This window comes from Hyperoodon ampullatus (genome assembly GCF_949752795.1).
Source record: "Hyperoodon ampullatus genome assembly, chromosome: 5".
NCBI lineage: Eukaryota > Metazoa > Chordata > Mammalia > Artiodactyla > Ziphiidae > Hyperoodon > Hyperoodon ampullatus.
Window position 1 is genome coordinate 90,556,276 of NC_136918.1, and position 18,091 is coordinate 90,574,366.

General features: G+C 39.5%; 1 protein-coding gene across 1 annotated transcript; it reads right to left on the reverse strand.

Moving 5' to 3' along the window:
- Positions 1-2,710: 2,710 nt before the first annotated feature.
- LOC307053292 (uncharacterized protein C3orf85) lies at positions 2,711-17,880 on the reverse strand (the record flags this gene model as incomplete). Its single annotated transcript, XM_079704659.1, has 3 exons — positions 2,711-2,800; positions 3,837-3,970; positions 17,832-17,880. 3 exons carry the CDS (start codon positions 17,878-17,880, stop codon positions 2,711-2,713), a joined length of 273 nt encoding a protein of 90 aa, XP_079560785.1.
- Positions 17,881-18,091: the final 211 nt, after the last annotated feature.

The window sequence follows — 18,091 nt, forward strand, 5'->3', positions numbered from 1 at the left end:
GAAATGAATGGATGAAAGTCTTTTTCTTTATTTTTCCACCATATGTTGCTCCAATCACAGCTTGGTGAGTGTGTGTAGACAATCTAAATAAAATATGTTGTAGGGCCTCCCTGGTGGCGCAGTGGTTGAGAGTCCGCCTGCCGATGCAGGGGATACGGGTTCGTGCCCCGGTCCGGGAGGATCCCATATGCTGCGGAGCGGCTGGGCCCGTGAGCCATGGCCGCTGAGCCTGTGCATCTGGAGCCTGTGCTCCGCAACGGGAGAGGCCACAACAGTGAGAGGCCCGCATACCGCAAAAAAAATATATATATATATGTTGTAATAGTTAATTTTATGTGTCAACTCAGCTGGGCCACTCTGCCCAGATATGTGGTCAAACATAATTCTGGGTGTTTCAGCAAGTGTGTTTTGGATGAGATTAACACTTAAATTGGTGGACTTTGAGTAAAGCAGATTGCCCTCCATAATGTGGGTAGGCCTCATCCAATCAGTTGAAGGCCTGAATAGAACAACAGGCCAACCTTTTCTGAGCAAGAGGGAATTCTACCAGCACATGGCCTGAGGACTTAGACTGCAAGATTGGCTCTTCCGTGATTTTCTAGCCCAATGGCCTTTAGACCTGCATTGCAATGTTGGTTCTTCTCGTCTCCAGTCTGCTAACCTACCCTGTAGTTTTGGACTTGCCAGCATCTGTAAACATGAGTCAATTCTTTAAAATAATTCTCTTTATATTTATATACACATTCTATTGATTCCAACTCTCTGAGAAACCCTGACCAATACATAGGCATTCTGTAATTTTTTATTAAACAATCAAAGAGTAGAACTTTTTGGTAGCAAAATGTATATTACTGTTGTCAAATTTGTTCTTAATGCAAAACCAAATGATTCGTTTTCTTTCTTTTGTCCATTCAGTTGTGTTTTGATTTATTTATTTTTTAATGATATTTTCTTATATTTAAATAATTAACATCAATTTTCAAGTAGTTCTTTTTATTATTACAATATTCTATCTTCCTATTTATAGCCACCTTTACTAAACTCACCATTCTGCTACATAATTTAAAAATCTACGTTTATATATATTAGAGATGAATAACAGTTAACACAATAAATTACGTATTAGCCTCAAATTTCTCACTGAGAATACCTCTAAGGGATGGGATAAGAAATGCGGAATATTGAGTAGCTGCTGGTGCCCTTTTGGAGAAGAAAATGCTGAGCCAAAGTCTTACAGTGCAGCTTCTTGGCATCTGATTTTTGTTGCTGAAAAAGTGCTTAAGACTGTTTTAAGACCACATAAGACCAACTATGGTCTTGTGGGGGATGCTTCTATTTACCAAAAGAAATCCCTGCAGAGACCAATTGACCTAGGTATACAGAGAAGTAGACTTCTGAAGGCAAAAAGTCCACTTATCTGTGATTACAGGGGGCAGTCTTGGTGATTGGGTATATCATCTCTCAGTACTTCTCAAGCTAGAGTACTGAAGTATTCCATGGATATATGGGAAACTATAGGATAAATGTAGTCCAGTTTTCCAGAGTCAATTTTTCAGCTTTATTGGAAAGATTAATAAAAGCACACGGACAGTAAGTTTAAAATGTTATTTCTTTCAGTTTTTTATAGCTACAGAAAGTTTATTAGTGGTTACTAGGGGCTGGGGCATGGTGGGGTTGGGGAGTGACTGATAACAGGTGTGACATTTCTTTAAAATTATTTCATAGTGAAACAAACATAAATATATTACGGACCAGAATGCAAAACCTGCACAAATTTTACAAAATTGCTAAGGAAGACTTTACAGATACGTGGCTTCCAGTGGATTCCTAATCATCATGTTTCCCAGTATGAGTTAAGATTTGATTCTCTATTGCCCACAGCAATACAGCTTTTTTTTTTTAACTTATTTACTTTTGGCTGCATTGGGTCTTCATTGCTGCATGTGGGCTTTCTCTAGTTGTGGCGAGCGGGGGCTACTCTTGATTGAGGTGCGTGGGCTTCTCGTTGCGGTGGCTTCTTTTGTTGCAGAGCACGGGATCTAGGCGCCTGGGTTTCAGTAGTTGTGGTGCACCGGCTTAGTTGCTCTGCAGCATGTGGGATCTTCCTGGACCAGGGCTCGAACCCGTGTCTCCTGCATTGGCAGGTGGATTCTTAACAACTGTGCCACCAGGGAAGTCCAGCAGTACAGCATTGATTAAAAACAGTTTCAAAAATATGGTCTTGGAATAGACTGGCTTTAGGAAACGACAAGTATTGAAGAAAAGAGGAGAGGATGAGCTCCATTTGAGAGATCCCATTTCCTTCCTTGAATTAAAAGTGAACTAACTCTCCCAAAGAAGAGGCAATAGAAAGCAGGAGCTACGAACAGAGAGTTTTTTTTTTCTTTTTGGACAGACAGTTTTAATGACACAACTGTTTTGTTTTATAGTTCCTTTTCCCATGAAAGCCCCTTTTTGGTAAATGTTATTACTACAGTCTCTATTTTAGTTCTCATTTTAAGAGCTACCATTTATTGAGAACTTCTAATTCTAGGTCTGTATGTGGGTTTTGGTATTTACTCCTTTCAACAGCTCCATGAGGCAGACATAATAAATAACCTAGTAGACGGTATGGATTTGCCCTCAGGCCTCCAAAGCTGGTTGTTTGGGTACATCACCACTTTTTGGCTCCCTCTATTCTTGCTATCCTGGTTTAACCGACAAAGCACATTTACTGGGCAGTAGACATGTCAAGGGTGAAAGTATTCACATTCAGATAATACTGTGCTGTTGTTTTCAAAGCAGTCCATGTTTCATGAGCCTGCAACAAAAGGAAACTCAAGTCACGATCTCTGAGTATTTAGAACACATGTTGCATCAATTATTCTGATTATCATGCAGGTATTCTTAAAAGACTGAGAGAAATACAGTGGAAGAATAATACTGAGTAAGGTTTGGTTTTCACACTTTTAGTGACCTGTTTACTTCAGTGCTCAAATGTTTTGCAGTATGTGAGGGGCCACAGTATGAACAAATGTAGTAGGGTCTTGTTACATTATGGTGTCTGTCAGTTGATTACAGCAATGGTCTACAATTATAGGCAGGAGTGTACTTGAAAATTTCAATATTCCATAAAGAAGACACAGTCTACCAGCTTATGTAATTATTTAATTTGCTGAATAAACAAATGTCTTGTTTTAATACTTCTACATGATACCTGTTGGAGAAAAACAGGTATAAAACTAAATGCATTATTCAAGCTGGTGGTTTTTCATCAACAAATGCTAAGCAGAAACTGATCCTAGTGGATGAACTAAAACCCAGCCAAGCAGAATAAGGATAGGACCCAGGCCCCAGAAGAACAAGGACTTCAATTTCCTTATGACATTATACAACCCTGATGCCTGGTGATAGTGAGAGCCTGATACATGTGAAAAGAAAGAAGAATAAGTGAAGGAATTAATTAATTTATTAATTGTACAGTTTTGTTTTCTAAGTTGCTAAATTGTAGAGGGAAATCATGAATAATTGAAATTCTCAGATAATTCAGCAGTTTCGTTTTACCCGGAGTTTCAATGTCATCTTCCATCAAAAAGGTAAGCACAACACAGCAAAAATTAATTAATTAATTAATAAACTCCTACCCCCAACATCTTCTTTAAAAAAAAAAAAAAGAGAGAGATGGTGTGTATGTATAACTGAATCACTCTGTTGTACACCTGAAACTAACACAACATTGTTCATCACTGTACTCCAATATAAAATAAAAAGTTTGAAAAATAAAAAAATTAAATTAAAAAAATAAAATAAAATAAAAAGAGAGATGGTGAAAGGCCATTTTTTTCTAATGCAAATACCTGATCAGCCAGTGTGTTTCCCCATGTATTCGGACTGTGGTCTGCGTTCCAGTAATCCTGAAAATATATGTGTCTTTTGAGATGTAGGAACTGGTTTGATGGGTCCTCCAATAAAAATGGTGCTCCCAACGCTCCTGTAATTGAGTCCAAAAGCACAGCATTTCTTAAGGCAATGTTTTACATTTCAGTGTTTCCTCTTAAAGAAAGTGTGTCCTTTTAAAGCAGCTGTGGTCTTTGGGAGGATGGACAACTGGGAAGGAAACTCTGGAAAAGCTATGCCCTGGGGGAGAAGGCTGCTCCTCAGTCCTTTGGCATCATTGTACTGTCACAACCCTATGTGACCTGCATATCATACAGCATGAAAACCAGTGCTGTGTGGTGGTGGAGAAGATTTTCAGAATTTCTGTTCATGCATGGGAGCCTGCAGACTTAAATTCAAATTTCAGCTCTGTCACTTTTTTAGGCAAGTTGCTTAGTTTCTCTGAGCTCTAGATTTCTTGTCTATAAAGGGTACAACAGTAATAAAAACAATAATAACACAGTAAGACAATAACAGCCTTACTATAAGGATTGGATACATTAATACATATAAACCACTTGGTTCAAACCTGGAAGTCTACAATCTTATTCTTGCTTTCCTAGCCTTCCAAAATAGAACATATCTTTCATTTTGAAGTAGACTGACCCAAATCTGACACTGTAGTTAAAATTGTTAACATTGATAGAGCCTTCTTTAAATCAAACAGGCTTGCATTTTCTATCTTCTCCCCACTCTAGAATTAAGAAAAAAAATAAATTTTAAAACCCATACTTCTTTAGGATCTTGAAATTTTAACAGTCTATATTGTGCTTTCATTCTTTTTTTTTTCAGTATGCGGGCCTCTCACTGTTGTGGCCTCTCCCGTTGCGGAGCACAGGCTCCGGACACGCAGGCTCAGCGGCCATGGCTCACAGGCCTAGCCGCTCCGCAGCATGTGGGATCTTCCCGGACCGGGGCATGAACCCGTGTCCCCTGCATCGGCAGGCGGACTCTCAACCACTGCACCACCAGGGAAGCCCTGTGCTTTCATTCTTAAAAAAAACTGCAATCACGTTCAGAGTTGTAACTTGAATCAATATAAAGGAAGAACATACTCCTGACTTATTCATGATAACAATATAATCTGTTCATTGCTTGTGATAAAGAAGCATTTATTAAGAATCTAATTGTAAGTAATGTTACATTAGACACTCTACATCTTCATCATTAACAAGCCTTCATTGACCAATAATCTCTATAGATCAGGGTTACAGTGAGTTTGCTATAAGATATGAAGCCTCCCTTCTATAGGAGAGGGGATGAAGGGTCCAAGATACAAAATAAAACAAGGCAACACAGGATTTGATTGTGCTAAGGGAGCTTAGGAGAAGGTGTTGATATGAAGCATTGGAGCACTGGAGCACAAGCAGATATTTTCATGGTCAGGGAAATTGCTTAGCCTATTCCTTGAAGAAAAGAATGTATTTAGCATAATGGGAGAAGGGGCAAGTCTGTTAATTTGAAGCTGAAAGAATGATGTGAACAAAGGTATGACATTAGGAATCTAAAGACCAATGTCTGAAAACAATGGTTAGAGGTGGCTGGATTAGAGTTTTCAATAAATAAATAAGTAAATAAGTAAGTAAATAAATAAATTAGTTAACATTTATTGAGCATTATGCTGAATGTTTTACCTGAATTACCTTATTTAATACAACAAACCTAAGAAGTGGTACTGTCTAATTTATTATGTAGACAAGGAAACTAAGGCACAGAAAAGTTACATAATATGTTCAAGGCTACAGAGCTAGTGGGAAGGGGAGATGGAATTCTCTCTTCAGAGCCACTGCACTATATTATTACTAAGAGAGAGGAATGCTTGGGGCCAGATAGCAGTAACAGTAATTATACAAATATTTTGTATTTACAGAAAAAAGGAAATAATCATTCTTTACACATTCCTTATGATCTCATGCTTTCCCAAGCTTGGCCTTGAGCTCTAAGCAGCATTCTAGTTATCAGCTCTAGTTTAATTTGTCAATCTAGTCAGCTCTAGTTCTAAACAGGTATTGAAAATGACAGCCTCTCTGGATATTATACATCAATCAAGCTGCCTCTGGGTGCAAAACACTGTACTACTAATGGAGGATTGAAAAATGACTCAGGGGACTTCCCTGGTGGTGCAGTGGTTAAGAATCCGCCTGCCAATGCAGGGGACACGGGTTCAAGCCGTGGTTCGGGAAGATCCCACATGCTGCAGAGCAGCTAAGCCCGTGCACCACAACTACTGAGCCTGTGTGCCACAACTACTGAAGCCCTCCGACCTAGAGTCCATGCCCTGCAACAAGAGAAGCCAATGTAATGAGAAGCCCGTGCACCACAATGAAGAGTAGCCCCAGCTCGCCGCAACTAGAGAAAGCCTGCATGCAGCAACAAAGACTGAATGCAGCCAAAAATAAATAAGAAAATAAATAAATTTTAAAAAAAAGAAAAAAGGAGAATGACTCAGATGTATTGTCCATTTATAAAGTTAGCAATTTTATTTATTCAATGATTTAAAAATAAAAAGCAAATGTCAACTTCAGAAGATAATAGTAACAGATGCCAGAAGTAATACTGACCCGCTGCTAGGTAATCTAATCAATATAATCAAACTAGCATGTCTGTGGAAGCTATCCTCTAAGATGACCCCCAAAGATCACTGCCTCCTAGTATTCCTATCCTGTGTTGTCCCCTCTTTCACTTAGTAGGGTTGACATGTATAACCACAGGATACTGAGGCAATGACAGTGTGTGATTTCTGTGGCTAAAACATAAAAGACATTACAGCTCCTGCAGTGCCCCACTCTTGGATCACTTGCTCTAAAGGCAGTCAGCTGCCATGTGAGAGGGCACTCAAGCAGCCCTGAGGGAGAGGCCCCCATGTCAAAGAACTGAAGTGTCCCACCAACAGTAATGTAGGTGAACCACCTGGGAATCTAATGCTTTTGCTCCAGTCAAACCTAAAGAAGACTACAGCCCCCATTAATGTCTTTACTGCAACCTCATGAGAGATCCTAAGTCAGAACCTAAGACACTTCCAAATTGCTGACCCTTAGAGACTGTGAAATAATAAGTGTTCATTGTTTTAAGCTGCTAAGGTATGGGGAAATTAGTTATGTTGTAGTAGATAACTAATACAATGCATTATAAGCACTAACAAATGTCAAGGTAAACTGTTAATCACCAGAGTTGAGACTAGGATGAAGTGAGGTCAGTAGGGCATAAAATATAAGAAGGAATTAACTCACATAGAAAATGAACTTATGGTTACCAAAGGGGATAGCAGGGGGGATGGAGGGGCAGAGAGATAAAACAACAAAGACCTACTGTTTAGCGCAGGGAACTCTACTCAGTAGCTTGTAATAACCTATAATGGAAAAGAATCTGAAAAAGAATATATATATGTATAACTGAATCACTGTGCTGTACACTTGAAACTAATGCAACATTGTAAATGAATCATACCTCAATTAAAAAAATACAAAAAAAGAAGGAATTAACTGTTAAGGTTATACAAATTTTGTGCCATAAGACCTCCACTTGCCTCACCCTAGTTCCTACTCTGAAAATCATCATTGCATGGAAAGACAAACAATAATCCTTGCCACTAAGGAACTCACATTATATTCAGAGTTTTAAAATAATTATAAAAAGATCTATTGTGACTAGGTATCTGAAGGGGGAGTGATTAATTCCAATACTGGCAGGAAGACCTCACAGAGAAGTTGGTTTTGAGTTAACCTTCAAAGGATGTAAAGTTTCCACAGCCAGGAGGAAGGGAGTGGAAGCAAAGAGCATACATGTCAGGCTGAGGAAGCTTGGAGAGCCGAGGAACAGAGGAGCAGAGTAAGGCACGTGTTCAATGACCCTCGCTTTGCCAATGTGATTGAAAGGTAGGGTTGTTTGTGGTGTAGATGTGTCAGAGGTTATGTTGGAAAGATGAGCTGGAGCTCCATTCGGAAGGATTATTGCCATCATACCAAGGAGTTTGGACTTTATAAATAATTATCATTTCTGAACAAGAAAAATGATAGGATAGATATACTTTTAAAATTGTTGTTTTATTGTGATAAAATATACATAACATAAAACTTACCATTTAAACCATTTTTCTGGGATTTTATCTTGTTCCTTCATCTGGTACATAGCCCTCTGCCTTTTCATCTTGTCTATCTTTCTATGAATGTGGTTTTTGTTCCACAGGCTGCAGGACTGTAGTACTTCTTGCTTCTCTGAACCCTTTTTTTTTTTTTTTGCGGTACGGGGGCCTCTCACTGTTGTGGCCTTTCCCGTTGCGGAGCACAGGCTCCGGACGCGCAGGCTCAGCGGCCATGGCTCACAGGCCCAGCCGCTCCACGGCATGTGGGATCCTCCCGGACCGGGGCACAAACCCGCGTCCCCTGCATCAGCAGGCGGACTCTCAACCACTGCGCCACCAGGGAAGCCCTGAACCATTTTTTATTGTACAATTCAGTGGCATCAAATATATTCACAGTGCTATGCAACCATCACCACTATCTCCAGACTTCATCATCCCCAGTAGAAACTCTGTACCCTTTAAACAATAACTCCCATTACCCTCTCCTCCAGGCCCTTGTAACCACCATTTACTTTCCGTCTCCATGAATTTGCTTATTCTAGGTACCACAAGTAAGAGGAGCCATGCAACCTTTGTCCTTTTGTGTCTGACTTACTTCACTTAGCATAACATCTTCAACGTTTACCCATGTTGTAGCATAGGCCAGCATTTCATTCCTTTCTAAGGCTGAATAATATTGTGTATGTATATGCCAACATTTTGTTTATTTATTCACAGATTAACCTTTGCAAAGTCCGTTGTCAGTGTTGTGGAGGACAGGTGGTAAGAGGAAGAGAGCAGAGTGAGATACAAAGTCGATGCTCTTCGAATAGTCCAGATGAGAGATTAGTAGGACCAGAATCAGGTAAGTGACAGCAGGAATGGGAAGACAGGATTGATTTGGAGAGAACAGAAAACTCTCATTCCTTTGGGCTGATTTCTCTGGATGAACCAGCATCAAAATTTTGGTTTTACCTGGGATGTGTTAATAGGTGACTTTTCAAATTTCTCTTCATTCTTTTTGAAGAAAATGTGTCAGTTACAGTGCTACATGTTTAATGTAGATTTTTTCTATTAAAAAAAGGGAAACAAAGGTAGTGGCTAGGCAAGTAGACCCAATACCATCAATATCTAATAAATATTTCTAAAAAAACTATGTTTAGAATATAATTTACAGCCACATAAGAAATTACAGTAATTGCTTAAAATGGTGTTACTTGGAATCATCCAAAAGTAAAACCAATATTCTGTACCATAATTATCCTGGTGCATTGTACAATAACTAAGAAAAAAATGCTATTCATAAATCTTAGCAGAGAGGCATGCTTTAAAATATAAGCCATAGCTATTTTAAGCTCTAATAATTCTGTCTTTTGTAAATCTTCCATCTCTTTGCTCATGGAAAATGTTCCATCTCTTCTTCCCCCCACCTCCCAGAACAAAGTTCCTACCTCAGCATTATGCGCCCAACAGGCACCCAATAAATATTAATTGGTGGTGATAACATCACCCATGAGAGAGACAGAAAGCAGTATTTATTATCCTACTTCACAAATGAGAAAATTGATACACAGAGATGAAATGACTCACTCAAGGTCACATAGTAAGTCAGTGGCAGGGCTGGAAATAAAATGGGAGTAATATAGAAGGGCATGCTATTATCCTCTCTGCTTGAGAAATTTTCCCTCCCTTTTTCATTCTGCCTGATCAACCTTGAAAGTTAGTGAGAGCAAGATCAGAGTTTTGTGTTTGTAAGCCTAGATAATACTGCTGGGGATTGAAACTGAACCCTGAGTTTTATTATTCTTTCGGTTTTTAAATATGTGTGTATGTGTGTGTGTGTGTGTGTTTTAATGTAGGCAGTATCAGCCAGGTTAGTTTTAAACTTTATAATCATAAGCTGTAAAAAAAATCTTCCTCTCTTCCTTTCCAACTCCCTATATACCCTCCTTGCTTTCATGCTGTATCACAGTCAGTTGTAATAGGACCTGTCAAGCTTCGTCCTATTATCTAAACATTTCTGGAATATCCTCTGCAGAAAAGTCTGTATGACAGAAATAAGGCAGACACTTAAGAGTGTGGAGAGATTTGAGATCACAGCTCTCCCCATGCAAGCCCAGAAGGATCAGAGATCCAGAGTCACTTCTTACTCCTGCATCTCCATTTTATGCTCTGCAAAACAAGGCTGGATCATATGATCTCTTTCAGCTCTAATATTTTGAACTGGAATATATTCATAACAAATAGGTCCTTAACTGAAAATTTCTTTCTCTGTATGGTATTATATCATTGGAAGCATACAGAATATGCTAAGTGGGCACAGCCCCTACTACTGTCAAGGACTTTACATGCTGAGACTTATTTCTGTCCGAACTGAGACAGACAGAAATAAGTGAAAGGGAAGTCAAAATAGACCTGGCCAATAATTAAAGCAAAACAAATAAAAATGTATTCCCATTAGGCACAAAGAGATGAGTGCCCATCACGGGCTGATAGGCAGTGTGGAAGTAAGGAAGCTATATAATTAGAAGTGGAAAGACTTCCTATATTGCCATCGCCCAGAGGAGGTTGAAAAAGAGTCTTTAAATTTGATAATGAGGAAATGACTGAATAGTCTATATACTATGCTCATGACCGTGAACTGGTCTATATACTATACTCATAACTGTTCCTACTTGTGGTAAGAACCTATACACTGAAAAGATCAGAAAGCCTGATGTGCAACTTAAGACGCAGAATGAAAGGGCAGAGTCTGATGGCAGATTCCTTTTTCTCCCATGCAGAGGGGTCTCATTTAGAGCTCCCTCTTGGTAAATCCAAGAGACATAACTTGGCATGTCCAGCTTATTCTTCCTTTTTCTTCTTGGAGTGAGCTGCCCTTTCTCAGAACTTGCGGTTCTGGTTCTGCAACCTGAAATCGTATATGAAATTCGCCCAATTCTGGGGTCCCGTCACCTGGCCCTGTACGTACTTATACTATGCTATATTTTCCTAGTTAGCCTCTCAGTGATAAAGGAAATGGGTTGCTTTACATAATCAACTCTGGTTTATTTCTCAACTTGATCAAAACCAGGACTCAGAAGGGGAGTGTTGTGTGTCAGAAGGTGTCAGAGAATCCAACAGGTGTGTTGTCACAGAGCCTCACTAAGAAACAGGGAAAAAAAAAATTAAAAAAAGAGCATAGACCAGGGCACTCAACTAGCAGGAGCTTGTCTTCCCTGGATGGCTGCAACTGTAAACTCCTTCCCTCATGTAACCTTCAATGTCTATGAAGGATTCAGTGAGGACAAAAGACACTAGAAGTCTGGCAGATTCACGGGATAGGCCCTCATCTAGCTATTTCCCTTATGTGCTGGGTGATACTGAAGTTTGTACTGGAGATGGAGATTAGCAGTACAGTCCTGCCACAAGCTCAAAAATACTTAGGAATGGGATTCTGCAAGTAAAGCACTTAGCACTCAGTATAAGCAAGTAAAGAATAATATTTTTGGGCTTCCCTGGTGGCGCAGAGGTTGGGAGTCCGCCTGCCGATGCAGGGGACGCGGGTTCGTGCCCCGGTCTGGGAGGATCCCACGTGCCGCGGAGCGGCTGGGCCCGTGAGCTATGGCCGCTGAGCCTGCGCGTCCGGAGCCTGTGCTCCGCAGCGGGAGAGGCCGCAGCAGTGAGAGGCCCACATACCACAAAAAAAAAAAAAAAAAAAAAAAAAAAAAAGAATAATATTTTTTATTTACTATTTTGTTGGACTGAGTCTCTGTCCCTGTCCTTAAGATGTTTATGTCTTTAAAAAAAGATGAAATAAGTGCCCAGGCAATTATGTGTGCTTATAATTTAAGTACTAAAATAAAGTATAAATGGTCACTAGTAATTAAGTACAAAAAAGGATGGGGAGTAAAGGATATACAGATGTCTTGGAAATATGATAAAATTTTCAAAGATCTCTCTAATTGTAGGAGAAATTTTATAATTTTATGAGAGATTAAAATACGCATGTTTAGGTTCATATTTTTTGGACTTGAATATTCTCTGCGTTGTAAAGAATTTTCTTTACAAATAATGAAATTGTTATTTTTTTCCTTCCCACTCTAAACTTTAGTCACTGACCCAAAACTTTGTGGCAGAAGACTGAAGAGTTGTATTTTAGTATAATAGATTTTCTCACTTGGCTGCAATTCACATAAAGTTGAGAGAGAGAGAGAGAGAGAGAGAGGAGAAATTTGGATTGTGAGAGAAAAACTGTGAAGAAGAAAAAGAAAGGATGAAAGTGAACAGAGAAATCAAGAAAAGAAATCAAAGGAAGGAGAGATGGAAGAAGGGAGGTTACAAAGGTTACAAACGGTGAAAAGCCATGGGGAAAGGGGCAGGGCAAATAGGGGAAGTATAGGCAGAAAACAAAGAGGGTTGATGGAAGCAAACTGGAAAAGAAGAGGTGCTGAACTACAGGACCAGCTTACAAATCCCCATGATTTTATTATTAAACTGTCTGTTAATAAACCACTTCGAAACTGAACTTTTAACTCGGGAACTTCAGCTTTATTGACGTTACCATTGCCAATGTGTCGAGTACTTTGAAAAGCAAACAGAAACTGGTATTACCTGAGTTTAACTTCAATCTGTTTTAACCCGCTTTTAGTGCACTAACATACACCCACATACGTGCTCACACGCATGGCCACGTAATTCCCTGGGGCATAGTTTTGACGCTGGCAGGTCTTTTATTAGTTCTGAATTTTGTGGACAGAGACATCTGTGACTCACAAAAGGCAGCATTTTATATGATTCAATCAATGGTGACCCCTTCTGTGTCACTGCCTATGTGTGTGTGGACGGGATTCCCAACCCTAGAGCCATGACCAATGGTGGCACGTGGGTAGGAAAACAGTTTTTCTACAACATCAAGAGTGCTCAATGAATCTAGTCACAGGCAGTGGCATTTTTTCTCCCACCAAGTTATTTTCCAGTTTACTCTCACTACCCACCTCTTTGACAGCATCAATCAATCTTAAGCCAAAGTGAGTAGGTAAAATTAAGAACAAAATCTTTTTTTTTTTTTATATATAGTTCCCATCTGGTTAGATGATACCTTTCAAAACTGAGTTCTTTTTTTTTATTTGGTTGCGTCAGGTCTTAGTTGCGGGGGGTGGGCTCCTTAGCTGTGGCATGCAAACTCTTAGTCACAGCATGCATGTGGCATCTAGTTCCCTGATCAGGGATCGAACCCAGCTCCCCTGCCTTGGGAGCGCGGAGTCCTATCCACTGCTCCACCAGGGAGGTCCCAAGAACAAAATCTTATATAATAAACTAAAACTATATCAGGGAATGCAGGCTCTCCGAGGAAGTGGAGGGCTGCAGTGATGACTGAGAAGGTCCATTCCTTCTATGCAGAGAGGAAGGCAAAGGGAAGGATCAGAGGTGCTGACAGTGTTGTGGGGAAGAAAATGTGAGCTTAAAAGCTCTTGTCAAAAACAAACAAACAGGGCTTCCCTGGTGGCGCAGTGGTTGAGGGTCCGCCTGCCGATGCAGGGGACATGGGTTCGTGCCCTGGTCCGGGAAGATCCCACATGCTGTGGAGGGGCTGGGCCCATGAGCCGTGGCCGCTGAGCCTGCGCGTCCGGGGCCTGTGCTCCGCACTGGGAGGGGCCACAACAGTGAGAGGCCCGCGTACCGGAAAAAAAAAAAAAAATGAGACCTAATTAAACTTAAAAGCTTTTGCATAGCAAAGGAAACCATAAACAAAATGAAAAGTCAACCTACAGATTGGGAGAAAATATTTGCAAACAATGCAACCAGCAAGGGCTTAATTTCCAAAATATACAAACAGCTCATACAACTCAATATCAACCAAACAAACAACCCCATCAAAAAATGGACAGAAGACCTAAATAGATATTTCTCCAAAGAAGACATAGAGATGGCCGACAGGCACGTGAAAAGATGCTCAACATTGCTAATTATTAGAGAAATGCACATCAAAGCTACAATGAGGTATCACCTCACACCAGTTAGAATAGCCATCATCAAAATGTCTACAAATAACAAGTGCTGCAGAGGGTGTGGAGAAAAGGGAACCCTCCTACACTGTTGGCGGGAATGTAAATTGGTGCAACCACTATGGAGAACAGTGTGGAGGTTCCTTAAAAAACTAAAAATAGAAGTACTATATGATCCAGCAATCCCACTCCTGGGCATAAATCCAGAAAAGATGAAAACTCTAATTCGAAATGATACATGCACCCCAGTGTTCATACAATAGCCAAGACATGGAAGAAACCTAAGTTTCCATCAATGAATGGATAAAGAAGATGTGGTACATACATACAATGGAATATTACTCAGCCATAAAAAAAGAATGAAATAATGCCATCTGCAGCAGCATGGATGGACCTAGAGATTATTGTACTAAGTGAAATAAGTCAGACAAAGACAAATATCATATGATATCACTTATTTGTGGAATCTAAAAAATGATACATGTGAACTTATTTACAAAACAGAAATCTATTCACAGACATAGAAAACAATCTTATGGTTACCAAAGGGGGAAAGGGGCAGAGAGAAGTTAAGAGTTTTGGATTAACAGGTACACAGTACTACATATAATGTAGGTAACCAACAAGGACTTACTGTATAACACAGGGAACTATATTCAATATCTTGTAATAAACTATAATGGAAAAAAAATCTGAATTTGAATCACTTTGCTATACACCTGAAACACAACATTGTAAATCAACTATACTTCAAAAAAATTAAAAATTAAAATAAAAGTGCCCTGTTGAGGGGGAACAAGTTGGGTTTGGGACTTTTCTTTAAATCAGTACAACGAGGAACTGTTCTTGATTATGTCCTGGTTTGACTCTATTTTCTCAGATAAAACCACCCAGCTCCCTAACTTCTGACCTTTTCTTATGGAACCAATGGCTACCATATTGGCTATATTACATTTTTGGGAGGAGGTCTTGTTGTGTGCTCTGCTGCCTATCTGATGCCTGCATATCCCATACCCAGCACTGCAGTGACAGAGGGGACAGTTTGTGTGGCAGAAAGAAGAGTTTTGTTCTCAGAAGACCTGGATGTAGAATTTAGATGTATATCTGGCATTGATAATTTTTTTTAAATTTTTATTTATTTATTTATTTATTTATTTATGGGTGCATTGGGTCTTCATTGCTGCACGCGGGCTTTCTCTAGTTACAGCGAGCCGGGATACTCTTTATTGTGGTGCGCAGGCTTCTCACTGCGTTCTCACTCACTGTTCTCTTCTCTTGTTGTGGAGCACAGGCTCTAGGCTCATGAGCTTCAGTAGTTGTGGCATGCGGGCTCAGTAGTTGTGGCTTACGGGCTCTAGAGCTCAGACTCAGTAGTTGTGGCACTCAGGCTTAGTTGCTCTGTGGCATGTGGGATCTTCCTGGACCAGGGCTCAAACCGGTGTCCCCTGCATTGGCAGGCGGATTCTTAACCACTGCACCACCAGGGAAGTCCCTGGCATCGACCATTGACTGACTGTGTAGCTTGGTCATTTAACTTCTCCAAGCCTCAGTTTCCTCTTTGTATGAGACTCACAACACCTATTTTCAGAGTGATTATGTGAGTTGAAATAACATATGGAAAGACCCTGACACATAATAAAGATTTAAAATAGTAATATTACTATTTGATGTCTTATTATAGGAGAAGGCAATTCTGGACCTAAATGCTAAAGAGAGGATTTTTGTTTTGTTTTTTAATCAAATCATGACACTTAGACTTCTAATTGTCTGACCAGGGAATCAGCCCCAATGTGTATAAGTTACTATTTTGGGAAAATCAGTAAAATAATTTGGGGACTCTGCTCATAAATTTAATTACCTGAGTAGGCTCTTCATCATTTTTGGCTTCAGCTTTACCACTAGGGAAATGGATAATGAGATCTTTTCCCTACTTACTTCATATTAAGTTCTAGACAAAAGTAATTTATTAGACAACTAATCTGTAACAGAGAAAACTTTTTTAAATAATAAAAATGAACTTTTAAAAATTGTTGTTTTCTTATGGCAAGCAGAAGGGCTCCAGGAAAGTGCAGATGAATAGGCTACATTCTTAAATGAAAAAGGAGGGGGGGAGTGGGTGGGGAAAGAAAAAAGTTGGTTCAAGCTACTGTTTCCTACTTTAGAGCTATGTGATTTAGAAAATGTCAGTTAAACTAGTTTTTAGTGTAACAAATGAATCTGGTTCTAAAGACTGCAGTCCCCTCCTCCTGTAAGCAGTAAAGGATTCTTTCCTGAGATCTGTAGGGTTAATCCAGCAGTGTAAACCTCCCTCTGTCCTTGGATTCTGATCCTCAACTTGTTCTTTCATGAACTTCAACTACCTAATTTTACTTACTTATTTATTTATCAATCAAGTAAAGTTAGTCAAACCAGTCATCTTTATAGGTAGACATATTTTCATCTCATCTGGAGTTAAAGTTAATTCCAACTTGTTTTTAAAGAAAGTCAATGAAAGTCAGTTTATAGAACCATTTTCCTTTTGGCCGTTTTTTTTTTTTTTTTTTTTTTTGTGGTACGAGGGCCTCTCACTGTTGTGGCCTCTCCCGTTGCAGAGCACAGGCTCCAGACGTGCAGGCTCAGCGGCCATGGCTCACAGGCCTAGCCGCTCCGCGGCATGTGGGATCCTCCCAGACCGGGGCACGAACCCGCATCCCCTGCATCGGCAGGCGGACTCTCAACCACTGCGCCACCAGGGAAGCCCTGGCTGGTATTTTTGACTCTGCAGTGTTCACAGGTGAATGTGGACCAACTGTAGTGCTTTTACCCTTGCTATCATCCAGGATCACCCACTCTAAAGTCAGCTGCATGGATGAGCAGTTAAGGCAAAGCGTTGTACTGATGGATTATAACCAGCCCCTGACTTCAGTTTACAGTTGCTCCTCAGACACGCTCTTAAACTGAGCCAGCCTCACTTACCTCAGCTGGATGTGTGGGCTGTAACTGGGTGTGACTGTATTTGCCTTGATGATAACTTCTTAATAATAACTTGGCTAAAATTTACTAAATCGTTTGTTTAAACATGTCCTAAATGCAAACTGCAATACAGATGATTAAAACTCTTTGTTAAAATTATTCATGTGCTTAGGAATAAAGGGCTAATCATATACACATATGTATGTGTACACACATATCTAGATTCATACTCTAAATATATATCTATATCTATCTATGTGTGTATCTCAAGCGAAATACATATTTCTTTTGCTTGGGTCTCAAGCTTATCATAAAATTAGAAATTTATTCTGATTTAAGCACCTTCATCAGAAGTATTTATAAATTATAAAGATTTAAGCATGAAAATAATTTACACCTTTATAAGTATTTGCAGTTTTGGATACAAAATGACCTCTCAGTTCAATTCAGATATAAGCCACTGAGTTACTGGGTCACTTTGGCAGCAAATCATCTGGCCTTCGGTGCCTTCAGCACTTCTCTGAGCTACAGCTTGCCTGAAAGGTTAATGAATTCACACTCTCAAAGTCCCTTAGGTTTCCACATAATTGTATCATGTAAGTATTACAGTTTATAAAAGACATTGAAAAACTTTCTTTGTTCAAAGAGCACTTCTTTGGAGGTAGCAGTTAAATAGACTTCTTAGCAATAATAACATGTTAATACATAATTAGGAATAGAATGATCGCACATACAATTAACACTAACATGTCCAAAACCACAGCATGACACAATAGTTTGGTTTCCCCAATGCTTTAGAATTGGTCTATGAACAAAACATGTTTGTTCATTTCTTTAAAAAGTCAAAAGGGGTTATCAATCAACCTAACAGTTGTAAAAGACATGGTAAAAAAAAAAAAAAAGAAATAGGCTCTTACCTATAAGCAATGTTGAACACAGGGCCACTTGAAGCATTTTATAGGCCATGATTCCTGTTTTGGAAAGAAAAGATTTATTTATTTTAATTTAGACTGAGCAAAGCTTTAGGGCATATGGGGTACTTTACAGGAATATGAAGCATTTGCTGCATACCTGGAGGCCGTATGAGCTGAGACAAGTCAGAGAGGCTGCTGCATGAGATGGCCTTTTTATATAACTCCTACCTTTTTACCCTTTGGACTTTTTGAATTGACTTTTT